Source organism: Microdochium trichocladiopsis (genome assembly GCF_020744255.1).
Source record: "Microdochium trichocladiopsis strain MPI-CAGE-CH-0230 chromosome Unknown B0I36scaffold_9, whole genome shotgun sequence".
In the NCBI taxonomy this organism is placed as follows: Eukaryota; Fungi; Ascomycota; class Sordariomycetes; order Xylariales; family Microdochiaceae; genus Microdochium; species Microdochium trichocladiopsis.
In genome coordinates, this window is record NW_025763552.1 from 1,320,784 (window position 1) to 1,340,582 (window position 19,799).

Here is a 19,799-nt window from a genome sequence, read left to right on the forward strand (position 1 = left end):
AGATACTCAGTGCAATTCCCTCGAATACAAGCACGGAGCTCCTCCATTGCTAGGAACAGAGCTTAGTTCCTCGAGCAATCGTGACGTCTTTATCGACGCCTTTATAGCCAAGACAAAACGCCGCAATGCTAATAGTGCATATAGGAAGTAGTTTCTGCCCTCTTGAAAGCTCAGATAAAGAGCGATGGCCAGAAATCTTAGCCACGGATTTCGAGCCTCATACACGGGGACCAGGATAGGGATTGCCCCGGAGAGGTATATATGGAGAAAGCGAGCGTCGGATTGGCAAAGTCTATTCTCCGCTCTGATGGATAGCGAGATAGAGACCTGAACGGATTCGCGGATAATTCTGGATCCATGTGGAGGTAGTGAGACATGCTGGTAGAAGTAGTTAGATCCTGTGTAGAAGTCTCCGGCAGGTAGTCTCTCAAGACATCGAGGCAAGACTGAGAAAGGCCCTCATGTTCTGTCGGGGGACTCGATATACCCTATGTATCGAGAGGAACACAGTCATCAGAGTAGCTCTCCATAGTCCAGGACGACCCCGGGACAGTGGGAAATCCTGAGAAAGGCGGACATAACATCTCGCCTATCCATCCTTGCTATCATAGTCACAAGCGTGAACCGACTAGTCAACCCGTTGAGAGGAGAAAACGGGATGGCCCAGGTGTGATCTCGAATGTCATCGTTAGTATCCTCGTAGACGATTGAAATGTAATACCCACCTGGCTCAAGGGGGCCTCTTTAATTGTAGTGAGAGGTCTTCTAGTCAGCCGATACCCATACTAGATTTTGTCGGAAGCCACTACAGTCCAGCCCAAGTTTAAGACAAGGGCTACAAGACGGTCGGACAATGTCGCAGCGGGCTCTTTTAGTTGGTGTTTATAATGACTAACGCAAACGTACCTTAAACCTTCGCTCGCGGCATCGCGAGCATCCATAAAGTAGGCCTATTAGCATCCGAACAGTCAAATAAATGGGTCCGGGACATTGTAACCAACTATGAACGTCCGTTTACCGCTAGCGGATTTCTTGATCTGGGCGGAGGGGCGTGTTCCCTGGGAGAGGGAATTCATCCCGACGATAGAACAAGAGGCAATGGCATATCGCTGTTTTCTCCCCTGTTGGTCATGGACTACTTGTTTCCCTCACCTCGGAGCGTTATTATCTTCGGCGTGGGCTACTTAGATATGGCGGGTAGGACGGTGCTTATCAGCAGAGATAGTAGATAGCATCAAGTAATACACTTCGAAAAGTACTAAGTAGGGCAGTGCTAGCGAATCCAGCAGCCCGTAGCGAAAGGAGCCTAGGAGCGAGCTAATCCCTCTCCATCCAGCTATCTACAGGCCCTCGTTCGGAATTTCCGAAGACTACTAACTCTCGAAAACCGGCCGCGACCCTCACTCTTCAAAGGATGGCGCCCGATCACACTGCTCTCGCTCCTCGGTAAAGGGCTGGAACGACTCATGGCAAACAAGGATGTCGGCGGCAGCCCTGTCAGGCGGCATCATCCCACCCAACACGACCGGGGCGGTGCCAACACGGGGTGCGCAACGGGCCCGGTGCACGACACCGAGACCGCAGCCCATATGGGAATGCACTCGATCATAACCACCTTCGACATCGACGCCGCCTACCACTCCACCAAGGCTGGCCCACTCTCTGCGGTCCTCTAGGGGCAGGAGGGGTGGCCAGCACAACTGGTATCCCTCGCAGCCTCCTTTTGCTCAGACAGGACGTTCACCTTCCAATGGGCGAACGGCAATTTCAAGTCCAGCGACGAGCTCCCCCAAGGGTCCCGATGGTCCCCCATCCTATTCGTGTTGTTCGACAACCCCGCTCATTCGCCAGTCCATGTTCGGGCAGAACGTCTCCTACAGGGACGACGTAGCCCACAGCATTCATTCGGGGCGGACTTCACACAAGTCCTCTCGTCAACAGCCCAACGGGCCGCAGAGTTGTACCGGAAAGCTCAACCTAGACGAGAAAAAGACGACGGCCCTCTGTGTCCCGCCCAGGGGCCGAGGGTCGAAGTCCAAACTCCTAGGATCCGGGCTACTCCCCACCTAGGCTGCATGGGGCCCCGTACCCATCGCCTCGGCATGGGGCGAGAGAATGGCTGTCATCTGGCTCGGCGTGAGGCTCAACTCGGCGTTGTCAGTACAACCACAGACCAAGATGCGGCACCAAAAAGGGATGGCGCTGACAGGCCCCGCCCGCCGCATTAACCAGGTCACTAGGGGCCTCCTCCCAGAGGCGGCCAGGCCTTCTACAACATCGCTGCCCATCCACTGGCCGTCCGCCTCGACCCCTCTCTCCCCGGCACTTTCTAGCCGCACTGGTGCCCGGACCGGGGGACGCGCCACCAAGACAACCCTGGCGACCGTGTCGCTACGCAACCCAGCGATGGCTCTTCCCGGAGGAGGGGGCCTGCCCCACCCCGACCAGGCCGCGACAAAATCCTGCCGTGCTTCGTGGACCCAGCTGCTTGGTGGGTAACTCGGAGTTTCCGAAGACTGCCAAAGAAGCAGATTACCTAACCCATATATGCCCCTCCATTCAAGTCAAATGGCTAGCCTCTTACAAAAGGATGTTTAAGGCAGAATCACAAGCTGCACTCGTCCATGTCTCGCACAGCCAAGATTTAACAACTCCCCCCGAATCATTAGAACGAGCACCAGATAAAAACCAGTGTTCGTTCAGGATTGCCCTCATGCTCAAGGATCGACTGGATTCGTTCGTGGCTCTGGCCCACACTCGACTGATATTACCATTATGTGTAATATCGATTCTGGGAATTGCTACAGCTATGCGCAGAGTCTGGAAGAAACGATCTGTTGGACGAGGACCGGTATGTGGATATTGACTTTTACTTGGAATGATACTGAAACCTCCGTATTGCAGGTCCTGGCTCCGGAGAAAGATGCGTTAGAGGACAAGAAAGACACGGCTGATTTGGGCACCATCACTCCCCTAACGGACTATGACTACCTCCATGCGGAACCGCGACGTGTGTACAAATTCCAACCAAAATTCTTCATGACAATGGGTGAGCGTTCTATTCTATTATCGAATTGAGAAGCTACCATACCTTCTCACTTCATGAGGCATTCATCCTGAGGATATCCTAGCTAAGAAATAGTCAGGCCTTCAGAGCACAGATATCAACCATATCCTACACATCGACTCCGATTATCTTGAACGTCTTCAGGCTCGACGTAATGTTGCAGCTATCAGGCCTGAAGTGCTTGCCTGCCTTCCACGCGGTCTACCCGCTGTCCATGAATTCTACAACTACCTCGTTCATCAATGGCTGCCAGGCCGATACCCCACTATTTTCACGTTGTTTCCCGAACGGCAAACATTGGAAAACACGGTGACAGGAGAGCATCTCCCATTGACACCGCCAGCAGATGGACGGCAAACACTTGAGATCCTCAATCGCAATCTCGATGATGATGTGTTATTCATGACGCCGCGAAGCGACAATGAAGAGGATGGTCTGGCATTGAATGCGCTGATGTGGTGCTTTCCAAACACTAGTGATCCTCGGCAAAGACTCGGTGGCTCCTTGAGGGAAGTACATCAGCGTGTGCCAGGATATAAGGAAAAGCTTGGGATGAGTATGGACCGTTACTTCCGGAGGTTGCAAGTCGGAAGAGTTGTTTGTCGCACAAATGTAAGTCGATTCGAACCTGCCACCGTCCCCAGCGGACTAACCAGTTTGATAGTGGGCTGTTAGTATCAAGGCCTCACAGACAGAAAGTCAGCTCACAGATAAGGACTACCGGGGTTCAGCACCTACTGAGATAGACCCAGCTAAGGTACGTGTATAGAAAGCTCTCCTCCTATTCCATTTTCACTGCTAGCAAAATCAGCGCAATGGCAGATGCTTACACGACTTTCAGATCTACCTTCGCTGTGAGCTACAGACTCTGTTCCGGCTTCCGGTCAGTGGTGCACGTGTATTCATCATCCATGAATATGTCTATCCTCTGCAGCAAATCAAAGACGAGGGCCTCGGCCCTGCTATGATTCAGTCGATCGATGGCCTGAAAGAAGGGAACGTGCCTGCCATATGGGACTATAAAGAGTAAGTGGCTCCAGAGGGTTAGTAGATTTTTCAATAGTCGAGTACACTAACGAGTTTCGGTGAAGAGCACCAAAATGGGCCGAAGCGGTCAAACAGTTTCTTAGTACATAAGAATGAAAGTTGATAAAATAAATACCGAGAAACCGGATATATAGAGAAGCCGGAGAATATTAAAAGGTATCACTGTGACGGCTCGACCAACAGGGGAACTGTCTAGGGCTGAGGTAACAAACAAGCCCAGCGTAAACAAGGCGGCTTGATCAGACCAGTGACAAGGGCGGATCAGCGAAGGTTGGCAGGCAGGCATTAGGTAATCACCCTCCTTACGTCAGCAGCCGACAACAGTTGATCCCATGCGACAGCCATCGGTCGGACTGCGACGACAGACCATGGGCATACGACACACCAAACGTCGCGAAGACCAAGGATCTGGTGAAGGACAAAGGTTATGGAGATGCGATGGATCTCCTAGACAGACAGTCATTACCTTTGTACTTTAGCGATCAATCTAAGTATCACTCTTATCCTTCACTTGACCTCGTCACTCAATTGATCCAAGTGGTATATTTATGCTGGATAAGCTTTGGCATAATCATCCCAGCATAATTTCGCCAAAGCATGTTCGGAAGACTACCAGCTCCGAGACCGGTCGCTTAATCAGCAATGCACTTGTTGACGGCAGCTAAGCTCAGGCTTGCTCAGCTGGGCTCAGTCGTGGTGTGGGTATAGCTCAGGCACTACTCAGGCCTGTTGGCGAGGAAAGCATGCAGTACGGTGGAAATTTGGTTGGGATTATAGTGGTGATCGAGGATGTGCTGCGTACGTCAAGGATGGGTACCCTGCGGGGCTGGGGCGGCAGGTCAGGGCGGAGAGCTATTCGGGTGCTTTGTTGATCGGTATTGCTTTCTTTGGACCATGGGGGGCCTAGTAAATGACAGGCACCCTCGTGGAGCTGGCTGCAGAACAGACATCACTTGGTTGGAGAAAAGAGAGTATGGGAGGTCAGGACATTATGATTATCAACTATGACAGAGTAGAATGATGGCTACGTCCTCCCACGGCTACTGTCTCCTTAATTGACTTGGACGGTGCGCCTGATAGCGGAGAACCAGCCACCCGAGTTGTAGCCATTGCCCTTCTTGGACGACTTGAGCCAGCAGTACTTGGCGTTGGACCAGACAACGTCGACGCAGCCGGCAGTCGTATCACAGAAGCCGAGACACTGCTCAAACGTCTCGGCGCGCTTTGAGCTGCCGAGGGTGTCGCCGTCGTACTGGAAGTTGCAGCGGATGTCGTAGGTGTCCGTGGGGGTTCTGAAGACGGTCTTGTCGGCCGAATTGTCGAAGCAATTAATAGCGCCGATGCCAGAGCTTCCACTGGATCCAGTGTTGGTGCTTCCGGAGCCTGAGCTGGCAGTGCCATCTGTCACCTTGAGGGCCGTGAACCAGCCGGGACTGACGTAGCCGTTGGTCTTGGACGACTTGAGCCAGCAGTACTTGGCATCACTGTAGACGACATCCACACAGCCGGTAGTCGTGTCGCAGAAGCCGACACACTGCTCGAACGTCTCGGCGCGCTTCGAGGCGCCCAGGGTGTTACCACCGAACTGGTAGTCGCACATGATCTGGTACTTGGTCGACGAGCCGGGAGGGGTGAAGATGGCGCCGTTGCTCGACTTGTCCTTGCAGTTCAGCGCCGGGGTTGTCTTGTAGGCACTGACATACGAGAAGTTTGGATTGGCTAGGTTACGTATGCCCTGCGTGCCAGTGTTCGAGAGCCAGCAGTCATACCCGTCGTAAGTCGAGAGAGCAGTAAGACAGGTGCTGCTCGCGGCGCAGAGGGCAATACACGCGTCCACCGATCCCGGATTCCGTTGGTATCTCCAGTCCGTGATTGCCTCCTGGAATTCGTGACATTGGATGGTGAAGGCGGAGGCGCCGGAGCGGTAGAGAGTGTTGTCGCTGAGGCCGGTAGGGTCGCTCCACCGGCCACAGTTGACTGGGGCTTGGTCCGCCAACGCGAGAGCCACCAGGCTCATCAGAGCAGCAATGTGCGTGTGAACCTGAACCATGATGATGGTGCGTAAGGAATGGTGCAAGTAAAAGAGTGTGAGCTAGTTGGACAAGTGCGTGGAGTTGGAGACCAAAAGCTGCAGAGTATGTGGGCAGGCACGTCACAATTTATGTAGGCTTTCCTCGCATCTGGTGGATCTCCAGCTCTCCTTCTTTCCAGAGTCCAGACTGCAGACTCCAAAGTTCAGCTAGCCTAGATTGCGCCTCGTGGAGATGAGCCAGTGTTGCCCGTGACTGTGCCTCGAGACCTCGCAAGTTGAGGCGCAGATCCGCTAGCGCCACAGCACACGATTTTATAGACCACGGCGGAGAAGGCACCCGACGATTTCACGATCTATTGATCGGCAATCTCGGAGAATAGGGGCTCAAGCGGCATCGAGAACGTGCGTGGTTCCTGCTTTAGCGTCTCTGTAGCTCCTCATCGGGGACAATGCCTACTTGGTCGCCTGTGCCTTGGATAGAGCCGCTAATGACGCCACCCTCGCTTAGCCGGCCGGGCAAATTTGCACTCTGGGCTAGCAGCAAGGACATTCACAGCAACTCAGCCAGCCACAAGACAGTTTCCGAGGTCGAGTGAAAACTTGCTATCGGGATCTCGAGTGCCATTCTGTCCGATCTATTGCGATGCACCACGTGGTCATCCTGCTTAGCCGACATGTCATCCAAGTTCACCGGCTACACTTGCCCCGTGTCCCCACGTGATATTGGGCTGTAGTCGTCTTCGTGTCCCGTTTCCACTAACCCTGTTTCAAGCAGGGGTTTCATGCGGGCGGTAAGGTTAAGGTCTAAACTACCCTTTACCTTAATAGTGTGGTTGGTCTACTATATCTCGCGCGTGGGTCACTGGGATTTAATAGGTATGTCAAGAGAATGCGCTGTTGGTGCTGCGAAGTCCCGGTCAGTGTAAGCCACTGGTCGCCGCTGCTTCGACGGAACAGGTCATAAGTAGTGCAATATAAGTTACACAGGACCAAGGAATTACCAAGAGCCCGCTCCAACTTATCTCATTGATCATGGTGATGTCTCACATGATTTCATGCCGGTACAAATGAGTAGGGTCTGGACGCAGCAAGCAGCTGCTGCAATTTGTGACCAGGGCACCAGTCTTATCATGGCCACACGCCTACATGACTGGTCCATACCCCTGGCATGATGCAACCTTGCTTGGCTGTTGGTCCAAGTCAAGGCTTGTCCTGTCAGCAGCCAACAACTCGCGCGCGTCATTTCTCCCATATGCATGCTCTAGACTCTCATCTGGTCATTCGACACAAATCACACGCAGCACGCCTCTTCCTGCACCCCTCCAAGTTCCCAAACGCTGCGGTACTGGGCCATTAGCCGCGCGCTGCGAACAGGAGTGGTGGCCATGTCGTGCGCGCAGGATTCCGCCTTCGGGCCTGGCCTCGTGGCCGGCACAGATCAGTGCCGCGAATTCGACTTCACGTTGACCTTTGAACGCGCCATACTGCAGGTCCTGCCGAGCACGCTTGTGACATTTCTCGCGCTGGCAAGGTCCCAAAGTCTTTACAAAACGCCAAAGGTCATATCGTCTTCGACGTTACAAGGGGTCAAAGCTGTACGAGAAGCAGTCTTGCGCCGATGCTGCGCGTGTTCAGGTACTGACACATCTCTCACAGATACTGTTCGCTACATTGGGGCTCCTTCAAATAGCAGAGATTGGGACCAGGTCTCGTGTCTTGAATGACCAGGCGACCGACAGAGCCTTGACGACCGCAGCCAGCGTTACTGCCATTCTGGCCACGGCGTGCCTCGGATTGAACGCATGCCTTGAGCATACACGCACCCCAGGTCCTTCCATACTTGTGCAGGTCGCCCTCTCAATTTCGTTGCTGCTTGACTTGGCTCTACTCAGGACGTCGTGGATCTTGTGGACCCCTTCGCGGTCCGATGTTACGCTGCTGTCATCAGCTGCTCTCCAGACAACAATCTCGGCGCTGAAGCTGGGAGCCTTGCTGTCCGAGTCCCTGGTCAAGCACGCGCCCGCGGCTCAAGAGTCTCAGATGTTCTCGTCCGAAGAGAAGGCTGGCTTCTTCGGCAGAACCTTCATGACGTGGCTGAACCCTCTGTTCTCCCTCGGCTATCGCGCCGACATCACACTCGATAGCTTGAAGCCTGTCGATCACAGTCTCTCGGGCGAAGCCACCGGTGAGAGGCTACAGTGCTTTTGGGCAGCATCAGGACAGACTCGACGGTGGCGTCTCGCCTTCGCCCTTGCACGAGCTTTCAGATTCGACCTGTTCATGGTCCATGTTCCCAGACTGGGGCTCGTAGCATGCGCCATCACGCAGCCACTACTCATCAATGCCGTACTGTCCTTCATGCAAGACCAGGTCGACAGTCCCCAGTACTACGGCTATTATCTCATAGCAGCCACGTTCCTGACATATACTCTTCTAACGGTAGGTCCTGGCGACCACAATCCATCCAACCTCGCGATCCTGCTGTACTGATGGAACCAGATAATGACGCTCTGGTCACAACACCTGACCTTTCGTTTCCTGACAAAAGTTCGAGGGGCGCTGGTTGGCTCAATCTTCAACTCGAGCTTGGAAATGCGTGCTTCAGAAGGCATGAGCAGTGCTCAGCCTGTTACACTGATGAGCACCGAGATTGATCGAATATCCTACACGCTGCAGTGGTCTCTGGCCATTATCCCGAACGTGATTCAAGTCAGCCTGGGACTATGGATACTGCAGTCGTACATTGACAAGGCAGTGATTGCGCCCGCGATAGTGGCGATTGGTGAGTCGCTCTTTGGCATCAAGCGAAGCATGCGTGCTGATGGATAATCCATCAGTGTGTGGTCTAGCTGCGGCTCAGGTGGGCAAGGGTATCCCAAAACGACAAGGCGAGTGGACGAAGAGCATACAGACACGAATAAGCATCACGACGAACGTCCTGTCGCAGCTCAAAGCCATCAGGATGTCTGGGCTCCAGAGCGCCGCCAACAGAAACATACTCGAGGCGCGAGACCAAGAGATATCGAAGCAAAAGTCCTTTAGGAAGCAGCAGGTCTCCAACATAGTCATTGGTAAGAGGCATGATGTCCGCTGTGGCATTCTCCTTCAAACTGACGCGAGACACCCTACAGGCAACATCCCGGCCATGCTCACTCCAGCACTGACCTTCTCGGCGTTCGCCATCGTTCAGCTCGTGGACAGGGGCGGCACCAGCTCATTTGATGTTGTGGTTGCATTCAGCTCGCTCTCCCTGCTGGCAATCCTCATCATGCCCATTGCAGAGCTCGTGGCCGCCAGCATCAACATCACCTCGGCACTGACCAGTCTCGACCGCATCCAGGAGTTCCTGAACAAGAACCCTGGTTCCGGCCTGCGCGAGTTGGGCACAGTCGGCGACAGACATGCCAGCAGCCCCCTGGTCAGCATGCGGGCGTGTTCACTCGACTGGGCACCGGGCGTTACCTCGGACACACAACCACCCTTGCTGCAGAACGTTGATCTCGATATCAGGCGGTCCGAGATAATCCTGGTGACCGGACCTGTCGGCTGCGGCAAGTCGTTACTGCTCAATGCCATCCTTGGAGAAGCCCACGTGGCAGCCGGACAAATCCGACGAGCGTCACCCAGCCAGACAACTTATAGCGCACAGACGCCCTGGATCCCAAACTGTACACTTCGACAAGTGGTAGTCGGCGAGGGCACCGCATATGACGAGGGCCGGTATGCACAGGTCGTAGCGGTGTGTCAGCTCAGCGAAGACTTTGCTGGTGTCGCTGGCGGCGAGGGGGATGGCGCGATGGTAGGGAGTGGTGGCTCGAGGCTGTCTGGCGGGGAGAAGCAAAGACTCGTAAGTCCTTTACCTTTTCGTGCTGTCTTTGACCTTTGCTTTCTACTGGCAGTTGCAAGAAGAATGTGTGGCCTCTCCTAAGCATCTTCACATTGCCAGGCATTGGCAAGAGCAATCTACCACCCAAGCAACCTTGTGCTGCTAGACGACAGCTTCTCGGCGCTCGACAGCCACACCGGCAATAGTGTCGCTGAATCACTGCTCGGCGAGCACGGATTCATTCGCAAAGCTGGTAGGACCGTGGTGCTGGCCTCAGGTGATGGTAAGCTACAACTCGGTCAAGGTCGAACTCAAAGCATTAATGAACTAATGACTTGACACAACCAGCGAGATGGTCTACTTACGCAGACAAGATCGTTTTCATCGACGACGGGCGGGCCACTGTGTACGGCTCATATGACGCGTTCCGCAGCAGCGAAGCGATGACGAGCGACGCCGATGACGAAAGTCAGCGAATCGTGAACCACGATAGCGGCTCAGGTAACATAATGCCGAGCAGCAGACCGAACTCAGGGAGCGGAAAGAGGTCAGACGTGCTCCCTGCCAGACCCAGGACCGCCCCGCCAGACGAGCAACCAGCACCTTCAGCGCAGGTGCGGCCACCGGGAAGTTCTCTGGTTCATTACATGAGCCTCATGGGCCCGTTGCGTCTTTTCGTGTTTGTGGCATTCGTTGTCGTCCTTGTAGGCTGCTCTATTGCCCAAAGTACGTACTCATGTTTCCCAGGCGTGTGCTCGCTTCACTAGAAGACTGACCACAATCACAGCGCTCTGGCTCAAGTTCTGGGTCGCATCCAAGACTCCTTCCGATAGTCTAGGGTACTGGATCGGCATCTACATTGGTCTCGCATTCCTCAATATTGCCGCCATCGGCTTGGAGACCAGGTGGGGTTCTCATTCGGGTCACCTGAGCAGGGACTACGTGCTGACGAGTGTATATCAGCTTCTTCTTCCTACTGATAGTGCCCCGCGTAGCGAGGCAGTTCCATGCAAACATGATCCCGGTCTTAAAGTGAGTATTCCAGTAATCAGAAAGTTGGTCACGAAGTCCCCCGCACTCCATGCTAACACGAGTAACATACAGTGCGCACATCGACTTCTTCTCCCTCAGAGACACAGGCGAAGTGCTCAATCTGTAAGCTGGAACGCACTTCCTTTCTTTCCTTTCTTCTTTTACCACAATCTCTTCCCGCATCTGCGAATGACCATCGGGGGCAGAACGAAACACTCATAAATTCACATGCTGAACCAGATTCGCCGGCGACCTCAACCTCATCGACATGCCCCTCCCGCTGAGCTTCCTCCTGACCACGGAGAAGCTCGCGTCCAGTGCCGCCGAGGCGGTCTTGACGTGCCTCGCGGGCGGGTACCTCGCCGCCACGATCCCCGTCGTCGGGCTCGCCGTGTACCTCACGCAGCGCGTGTACCTGCGCACCTCGCGACAGCTGCGCGTGCTGGACCTCGAGGCCAAGGCGTCCCTTATCACACACTTCAGCGAGTGCTTCGAGGGCCGCGTGACGATCCGCGCGATGGGTTCCGGAGCCGGTGGTGGTGGTGGTGGTTGGGGCAAGGCCGCGGCCGTGCAGAAGAACTTGGCGATCCTGGACGTCTCGCAGAAGCCGTATTACCTGCTCTTCTGCCTGCAGCGGTGGCTTAACCTGGTGCTGGACCTGATCACCGCGGCGCTGGCGACGCTACTTGTGGGTATCGCGGTGTCGCAGAGGGAGAGAGAGCAGGGAGTTGACGTGGGGTACCTTGGCGTGGGGATGGTGAGTGTGATGGGGTTTGGGCAGACACTCGGCCAGCTGATTACGCACTGGACAAATCTTGAGACTTCGCTGGGCGCGGTGGACAGGGTGAGAAAGTACGTTGCCAACGCTCCTCCAGAAGAGGACAAGGTCGCCATGCTCACGCGAAGCCCGGACGACGACCACAATGACGACATGGCAGCGGTGACTCTGCCCTATCACACACCAGCGCAGGGGGTACTGGAAATCCACGACTTGTCGGCGAAGCGTGGTCGTTCGCAAATCCTTCACGACGTTAACCTCTCATTCAGCCCAGGGACCAAGACGGCAGTCTGTGGTCGCACCGGCAGCGGCAAATCATCACTGCTCGACGCCCTCTTGCGCATGATATCCCTGGATAAGGGCAACATCACCTTATCCGGCACAGACTTCGCAGCCATCCCCACGGCTACCCTCCGCAGGTTCATCGTCGCACTGCCGCAGAACGCGCTGCTCTTCTCTGGCCGGACAGTCCGCCAGAACTTGGACCCGGACGATCGTCACCGCGGCGAGGATGGAGCAGCACGGATCATGCGGGTGCTGGAGGAAGTTGGTCTGGCCGAGCTGGTCTCTACCACCTTTCGGGGAAGCCTGGACGTGGTACTCGAGGCCGAGTGTCTGAGCTCCGGCCAGGCGCAGCTCATCGGAATGGCGCGGATCATGCTGCGCCGGGATGAGGGTATGGTGCTCCTGCTGGACGAGGCGACGAGCAAGTAAGTCTGACTCCCGGCGCCCCTTCCACATTTCAATGTCTTTCGGCGTAGCATGGATTTACTAATATTATGTGTACAATGTCAGCCTCAACCGAGAGACGGCTGCAACGGTGTACCGCCTCATCGAGACGCACTTCCGCGACTGGACGGTGATTGTGGTGACGCACCAGGTCGAGGATATCACTCGGTTCGGGTTTGACCAGGTCATCGTCATGAAGGATGGCAGGGTATCTAAGGTCGGTGTTCCTCGGGTCCTTCTCGAGCAAGGCGCGTCGTCCGAGTTTGGCGCCCTGGTAGCACATGCTCGACACAGCTCTGCGGCCAGGTGACAATGCCTTGGCATCTGAGAGCAATCCTCGTGTAGCAACGCGACAATTCGAACGGTAAAACGCCAAACAAGATATCCAGGGCTTTACTGGGACCTAATTCCAAGGCACTGATCGAGTAACTATTAGTTAGAGATTATATAGCCATATAAAGGCCAATCCTTGATGCGGTGCCATCGCGTTTTCATTCCGCCGTGTATCTTCTCTGACCGTAATCCCCCAGGTCGACCTTCCGACGAATTGGAGAATCGTTCCTGTTTATTTGCAAAAGGTAGCGCACTTGGGACATTCCATCGATCTCTTCATGGCAGACAGCAAGGCAGTCTGGTTGATCTCGTTGATGTACTGCGCCTTTTGCAACTTCTGAACCTTTGGCATGAGAAGTTCCTGGTAGACCATGATGTTTCCATAGTACGGGCTGGACCATGCAGTATCGACGTCAACCAGGACTTTCATCACCGAAGGTCAGTTTATCCCGAGTTAGCAAGGATATCTGATTCAAGACCAATTCGACGCAGCTGTGTTTTGACCTACAGGACGTGCTGTTTACGACATGCTCTGGGTAGAGGCCCGCGAACATGGCAATCTCATCCCAAAACGGCAGTCTGGTACCGTAATGATCGTGGAAAAGCTTGGTGTATGGGGTTTCGACTTGGTATACCTCGTCCAAGTATTCCTGAACCGGAAAGACCTGATTGGCGCCGTTGCCCACGATGGCTGTTGTACGGTTTTAGCGAGTGCACTATCGGGAACGCTCGTGGAGAATTCAAGAGGATACGGGTGCTCTTACTAATGTTTGGGAAATTGGCAGTCAGCGCAATCTTGGCAGCCTCTGGGTCGACCTTCAGGTTGATCTAAGTAACACGGGTCAGCAAACCGACGAGAACGCGTACAGTCCCTTTTTCGCACTCCGCGAGCACGAGCTGCTTTGATGCTTACATCCGAGTTGATGTCCGCCAGGAGCCTAGTCCCCGTCGTCTGCAACATCATAACGTCGAGATAGCCTCCCATGATTACCAGCCCCTTCGCATTGGATGCAAAGGTCGGGTCAAGCCGCACCGCGAGGGCGACATTGGTGAGGGCCCCGCCGCTGTAGATGGTGACCTGCCCCGGATACTTGCGGACCTGCTCGACCATCCACGCGGCAGCCGTCTCCCCTGCCAGGGTCGTGTTTGGGAACCCCTCGATAAAGGCCGCACGAGATATGCGGGTCGGGTCTCCCGAGGTTGGGTCGTTACCCAACGCCTCGGCTGTGGCGTTTTCTGGCTTGAAGGCACCAGCCTTTGTTCACAAGTGAGGTCAGTTTCATGCGACACACTGTGCCGAGTGAACCGTGATCCTGGAGTGACCAGGTGGAGCAAGGAACAGAACTTATGTATGGCAGAGGGCCGTGCAGGAGCTCCCATGTCTGGTGCTGAGTCGGGGTGTTCAACAGCGGGTAGTCGGCCCCCTTGTGGACGGGAATGCAGGAAAGGTTGCCGATCTCCAAGAGGGCCAGGCCGTGCAGGCTGGTCTGGCGGGCCCACGAGTTTGCCGTGTCGCCCACCAGACCAAGGACGTCCCAGCCCGCGTCTACGGCGAGGAGGAATGTGACGAAGCCGACAGAGGTCCAGTCGTTGTCAATGATGATCTTGGGTGCCGAACAGCTCGCCGTCGAAGCGAGGGTCAACAGACTGCTCAGGAAAAGCATCGACTTCAGCATTGTGATTGAGTTTGGGTTTGCAGGGACGTAGCAGCGAGGATAGGGTTGAAGCGCGGCCTGCCAAAGGAAAACGTCACTGAGGTTATGTCGTCGCGAGACCCCTTTATGCTCCTCATATCCACCTCTTCATTTTCGCAACTCAGCATGAAGGAGGGATAAAACCATGTTTGCCATTCAGCCACAATCGTTATCTTGTGACCAAGAATTATGCACTGTTCTCGCTATCCAGGGATCGGACGACATCCAACGTGCACCACAGCTGCCGGGCTGTCATCCGACCGGCTGTCTGCCCAAAGTCCCGTGTAGAAAAGACAGCCTTGGCGTAAATGACGATCGCACTTGTGGGTCGCTAGATTCGGGTCGCGGGCGAGTTTTGAATCTGGTCCGCCACAGAGTGGGGACTTGCATGGGATTATTGCTCATCTTGTCCACCAATCGTTGGAGATAATTGGGCAACGCTGAAATAGAGCGACACGGCCGAGATGCAATCCCACCCGCGAAGCTCCCTAGACGTGTATCCAGCACAGCCCTTGGCTTGAGAATATCAGATTCGCCATTAGAATAACGGATAACTTGATTTTAGAGTACACCGTGAATGAAAAGAGACGTTTCAACCCAACAGTTAATACGACTAGGTGCTAATACATGATTTTTCTGCAACGCAAGTAATCCACCAATTAATTGAAAGAAAACTAGTTCTTTCTTGTCTTCGATTTTGGACTTTAGGTAACGTATAGGAACATCCACATTGATGAAGCATAAATCTCAAAACACACGTTAGCCTAGTGGGACGCGAAATGGTGACGATTGTGGTGATGTTGATGCACAGAGAAAGAAAGAGAACCTGACGCGATGTACGAGTCGATAGCCAGCCTGAAACATGATGGCATTATTTGGTCCCTCCTAGCACAGAAGAGAACGCCCTATCTAGGATATCCAGCCCCTCCTCAATTTCGCCAGCGGTGACGGTGACGGGTGGCGCGAGACGGAACACGCCACCCATACCGGGCAGATTCACGATGTTACAAGACAAGCCCAGCTCGAGTGCCCGATCAGACACGGCCTGGCCCAGTTCCGCACCCGGTGCCTTGGACTGCGCGTCCGAGATGATCTCGATGGCCTGGAACAGACCGCGGCCCCGGACGTCGCCTATGCACCAGTGCTTCTTCTGCAGCTTGAGCAGCCCCTGGTGTAATTGTTCGCCACGCTCCGCTGCCTGCTGGGCCAGGTCGTCGCGCACGACGATCTCGAGCACCTTGCAGCCAACTGCTGCGGTAAGGGGATCGTTGAGATGTGTTGTGAGCCACAGGAAGCCAGCATTGGCGCAGCCGGCCTCGATCTCGGCAGTCGTGCTGACACTCGCGAGAGGGAGGCCGCAGCCAAGCGTCTTGGAAAGACACAGAATGTCGGGCACAACGCCGTCGTCCTGGAACGCGAACATCTGGCCCGTTCTGCCGACGCCGGTCTGCGCCTCGTCCATGATGATGAGCATGCCGCGCTTGCGGCACTCCTCGGCCATGCGCTTGAGGTAGCCCTTAGGAGGGACGAGGATGCCGCCCGTCGAGAGGATGGGTTCCATGATGAAGGCGGCGAGTGAGCCGACGCTCTGGCGGTCGATCATGGACCAGCCAAACTCGAGTTCCTTCTCCCAGTCATAAGAGCCGTCCTCCGGCCTGCGGAAGATGGACCGGTAAGCGTACGGTGCAGGAAACGCCAGTTGTCCAGGCATCGCCGGCCCGGCGTTTTTGCGCCCGGTCGAGTACGTTGCGGACCCCGCTCCGGACGTCAGGCCGTGGTAGCTGGCTGTGAAGGCGACCACTTCAAACTTGCCCGTGTGCAGCTTGGCCATCTTGATGGCGGCCTCGGTTGTCTCGGAGCCCGTGTTGAGGAAGAACGACTTCTCGAGCGGCCGCGGCAGCAGCTGGCCCAGGCGCTCCGCAAGCTCGACGACGGGCTTGGTGATCATGTTGCTGAGCAGGTGGTCCAGGTTGGCCACGTTCTTCTGCACAACGTCGACAATCTCCGGGTGCGAGTGACCCAGCAGCGAGCTCATCTGGCCAGAGGTAAAGTCCAGGATCTCACGGCCGGCATCGTCGTACAGCCGCGTGCCCTTGGCTCTGGTGATGATGGCCGGCGAGTAGGGCACCCCGGTCTTCATGAGATGCCTGTCGGCCTTGGCCCAGAAATCGGGTGCCATATCTGCGGAGCCCATGATGATGCCGGGGAGTATTATGGGTGACAAGACTTTGTTGGCAATCAACCTTGCCTTTTTCGCAAACAAAACGCGAATGATTACTCGCAGACGTAGCGGTCGTGTTCACTGGACGGCTCGTGTTTTCGACGTGGGTGTGGTTTGTGATGGCTTTCGATCTAATGGAGGGACCTCTCTGGTGGCACTTTATGGGGTGGTGCTCTGGTCTCCCAATGTGTCGCTCATCCCACCTCCGGACCACTGCGCTCGAGGCCGCGGCGAAGATCGGCCAGTTTTCCGCGGGATTGGCACACGCCGCTGCCCTAGGGCTCCACTACACATACCACAACAATATTTCAGTCCATGTGTTTGCGACAATTAGCCGTTACATTTAGCATGGCGTGCCTCTGAGTGGTTATCGTTACACTGCATGCTTGCTGAAAATCACCATGTCAAGTGCATTATTATGGATTCCTCGACACTACCTGGACAATCATAGAGGGCTGAACATATTATCCCAATACTCCGGAAACAAATCGTTGACAAAGAGATCGTTAGTCATGTCAAACGGCACATAGCTTTGCTCCTGCGCATCAATCTGCTCTCGCTGCCCGCGCTGGCCTTGCCCAGATATGACATGTGCAGATTGCTGCGCGTCTTGGAGAGGCGTTCCCGCAGATCCCGACCCAACAGCGCCTGCACCGCTATTCATCCCATGATCTCTGGTGGGCTCTGGAGTTGCCGCTGAGCCCGGCGGCGCCGAGGAAGCACAAGCGAGGCCTGCCTGGATTTTCTCAACCACTGGGGCATACTGAGCGATGCAGATGTTGGCCAGGTCCCACCCAGCCTCTCTGCGGTAGCTGTCCAGTGCGGCGATAAGGTCAGCAGCGAGCTTGATGTAGATTTCGTCACTGGCAATGGCACTCGTACTGCCCGCGGCGTGCCAGTCAGTGGCGACGCGACTGCTGCCAGCTGTGCTTCTTTTAGGCGTCACAGGCTGCTGCTGTCTTTGCTGCTGCTGCTGTGATTCCTGCTGCAGGGCGCTCCGGATCAAGAAGGCCGCCGTGCTGGACAGTGCAAACGCGTTGAAGGACTGCCAGAAATCGGCCAGCGCGCCGCGGCTGAGTTCCTGTACAAACATGACAATGTCCTCGGCGGCCTCGCGAGCATGGCGCTGGCGCTGGGTCTGTGCGGCCGGGCTGGTGTGCTGGTGTAGGTGATGTCGCCCGCTGTCCAGGCCCAGCTTCCGACTGAGAAGCCGGATGTACAGATACGAGAGCCGCAGGTTCGCGGAGCCGGGAGTGTCGACCGTGGTACCGCGGATGATGGTTCTGCGGAGGTCATGTGGCAGTGAGTCTGCCCACTGTGCGAGCCTGTTCTCAAGTTCAGTGCTGAACGTGCCGGCGTCTTGGCCACGGACACCTGGTTGCTGGAGATCGGTCGTGAGATCAAAGACATGACGTAGGTAAACATCCACTACGTCAGTTAATGTGACAAAGGCAATGAATATGCTTGAATCGTCCATCAGGCTTTGCGGTATTGTCTCGTCGTCGTCGTCGTCATCATCACCGGCCCCGTTATCATGGCCCGGACCAGTGTTCTTGGAGATGAACATTGCCTGACTGGGGTAGGGAACGTCATGCTGGCTGCTTTGAATCTGAGGCGGCGTGCCATATGCAACACTTGACCTGCATGAACATTAAATATTATTAGCACCAACTGCCCTTGATGGATGGTGAAAAAACAACGGAGCCATTGCACGCCCAGAGGAACGCAACCTCGTGACTTACCACTTGTCGTAAATGGTTATAGCCCACCAGAGCCTGATTCTGTGCCCCTTTTCCGCATCAGATAATGCCCAGCTTAGGCAGTTACGGTTCAGACCAAGACAGTGCGCCAGGGAGATGGCAGCCCCTAGGAGCGTGGCATTGCCAATCATGCTTGAGAGAGGCCGCCCGGAGATGTTGAGCAGGATGGCCACGATAGTCGACAGGCCCGGAGATTGGTAGAGCTCAAAATACAGCGCCTCGCACGCCTGGTTCCATATGTACCGCACGTCAGGGCAGTGATGACCAGCCGGTAGCGTCTGGCGCCAGTAGACGAGACTCTGCGCGTACAAGCTGGCCAGCAAGGCAGGAGACAGTCTCGTCTTGGCGGTTCTGTATTGTCTCCGAAAGGCAGCCTCGTCGAGCAAAGGGTAGCATTTGTGGACCTTGTCGAAGTAGCTGCTTTGAAGTTAGCACTGATGCGTAGAATGTCCGAGACACAAGTTGTAAGACCCACACATCAATCAAGCTGGCGGCATGGGGCTCCAGTAGCTTCTCAATGACCTCGAGCCGTGAGGCAGCAGTCGATTGGTTGGAAGAACGACCGAGTGGGTGCCTGCGGACCGCGTTGAACATGACGGGTCGCTCCCCGGGCACGGGATGGAACGGCATGGCGCCAACGCGCGAGCCGGGGGGACCATTGCCACTTGAAAGGTAGTTGGCGATGAGCAGGGCGTCTGGGCTATGGACGGGACCGACAATGTGTGCCTGGTCGTCCTCTCTAAGAGGCGTTGCGGCTGCATCCGTCGGCCGAGCAGCTGGATCTGGTCTCAACGGTAGCCCTGGAAAGGGAACCTCCTGATCCGTCGTCCGGCCAGCCGGGAGTGGGACTGGATGGCTCGCGAGCGAGGAATTGCCTGAACTCGGTATGGCTACCGCGGGCCCTTGACGAGCCCTGACTTGTCTCTTTCGCCGTCCAGCGTGGGGACTTCGGGGTCCGGCCGCCCCGGCAGCATCTGGAAAGACACAATCGCTGCCGTGAACCTGACACATCAGACACGCAGCCTGTTCTCCGGCAACAATCTTACATCGTGACTTTCGCCTCCGGCAGGGATTGCAGGCCGGCTGATGGTGGGACCGATACGGCCGGCCCTCAGCCTGACTGGACATTGCCGTTGCAGCAGGCCGCGAACAACCGGCTGTGGGCTGCTGTTGTTGGTCACGGGGCAGAGTGTGAACGATTCGCCAACTCCGGGGGGTCCGCGGGGGGGAACAAGATCATTTCTCGGTGTTCGAGGGCCGCGGAGCGGAGCAGGACATGC

At 55.6% G+C, this 19,799-nt stretch overlaps 6 protein-coding genes across 6 annotated transcripts; 2 read left to right on the top strand and 4 right to left on the bottom strand.

Annotated features, from left to right (window-relative positions):
• The first annotated feature begins 2,577 nt into the window (after positions 1–2,577).
• Positions 2,578–4,393, top strand: B0I36DRAFT_332031 (uncharacterized protein). The gene is made up of 6 exons (XM_046155056.1): positions 2,578–2,851; positions 2,905–3,049; positions 3,147–3,679; positions 3,732–3,824; positions 3,909–4,093; positions 4,159–4,393. The coding sequence occupies exons 1-6, from the start codon at positions 2,591–2,593 to the stop codon at positions 4,202–4,204; spliced, it is 1,263 nt and encodes a 420-aa protein (XP_046008332.1). The 5' UTR covers positions 2,578–2,590; the 3' UTR covers positions 4,205–4,393.
• Positions 4,394–5,165: 772 nt separating this feature from the next.
• Positions 5,166–6,164, bottom strand: B0I36DRAFT_366699 (uncharacterized protein; the record flags this gene model as incomplete). The annotated part of the gene is made up of 1 exon (XM_046159342.1): positions 5,166–6,164. The coding sequence occupies one exon, from the start codon at positions 6,162–6,164 to the stop codon at positions 5,166–5,168; it is 999 nt and encodes a 332-aa protein (XP_046008333.1).
• Positions 6,165–7,531: 1,367 nt separating this feature from the next.
• Positions 7,532–12,821, top strand: B0I36DRAFT_251352 (uncharacterized protein; the record flags this gene model as incomplete). Its single annotated transcript, XM_046150610.1, is given in 11 exon segments — positions 7,532–7,741; positions 7,803–8,585; positions 8,646–8,928; positions 8,996–9,217; positions 9,278–9,993; positions 10,446–10,723; positions 10,740–10,877; positions 11,077–11,127; positions 11,245–11,506; positions 11,579–12,492; positions 12,578–12,821. The coding sequence occupies 11 exon segments, from the start codon at positions 7,532–7,534 to the stop codon at positions 12,819–12,821; spliced, it is 4,101 nt and encodes a 1,366-aa protein (XP_046008334.1).
• A 255-nt stretch (positions 12,822–13,076) lies between these two features.
• Positions 13,077–14,508, bottom strand: B0I36DRAFT_250970 (Inosine/uridine-preferring nucleoside hydrolase domain-containing protein; the record flags this gene model as incomplete). Its single annotated transcript, XM_046150579.1, has 5 exons — positions 13,077–13,267; positions 13,353–13,535; positions 13,609–13,672; positions 13,758–14,099; positions 14,185–14,508. 5 exons carry the CDS (start codon positions 14,506–14,508, stop codon positions 13,077–13,079), a joined length of 1,104 nt encoding a protein of 367 aa, XP_046008335.1.
• Positions 14,509–15,409: 901 nt separating this feature from the next.
• Positions 15,410–16,732, bottom strand: B0I36DRAFT_352985 (aminotransferase class-III; the record flags this gene model as incomplete). The annotated part of the gene is made up of 1 exon (XM_046157172.1): positions 15,410–16,732. The coding sequence occupies one exon, from the start codon at positions 16,730–16,732 to the stop codon at positions 15,410–15,412; it is 1,323 nt and encodes a 440-aa protein (XP_046008336.1).
• Positions 16,733–17,204: 472 nt separating this feature from the next.
• On the bottom strand, positions 17,205–19,149 carry B0I36DRAFT_366703 (fungal-specific transcription factor domain-containing protein; the record flags this gene model as incomplete). The annotated part of the gene is made up of 3 exons (XM_046159343.1): positions 17,205–18,399; positions 18,502–18,936; positions 18,995–19,149. 3 exons carry the CDS (start codon positions 19,147–19,149, stop codon positions 17,205–17,207), a joined length of 1,785 nt encoding a protein of 594 aa, XP_046008337.1.
• Positions 19,150–19,799: the final 650 nt, after the last annotated feature.

Excerpts from the sequence above, each read along its gene's own strand:
- B0I36DRAFT_332031 (XM_046155056.1), top strand. The coding sequence starts at position 2,591 with ATGTTTAAGGCAGAATCACAAGCTGCACTCGTCCATGTCTCGCACAGC. Across the intron at positions 2,852-2,904 it reads GATCTGTTGGACGAGGACCG|GTCCTGGCTCCGGAGAAAGA; the intron begins GTATGTGGATAT and ends TCCGTATTGCAG. Across the intron at positions 3,050-3,146 it reads AAAATTCTTCATGACAATGG|GCCTTCAGAGCACAGATATC; the intron begins GTGAGCGTTCTA and ends AGAAATAGTCAG.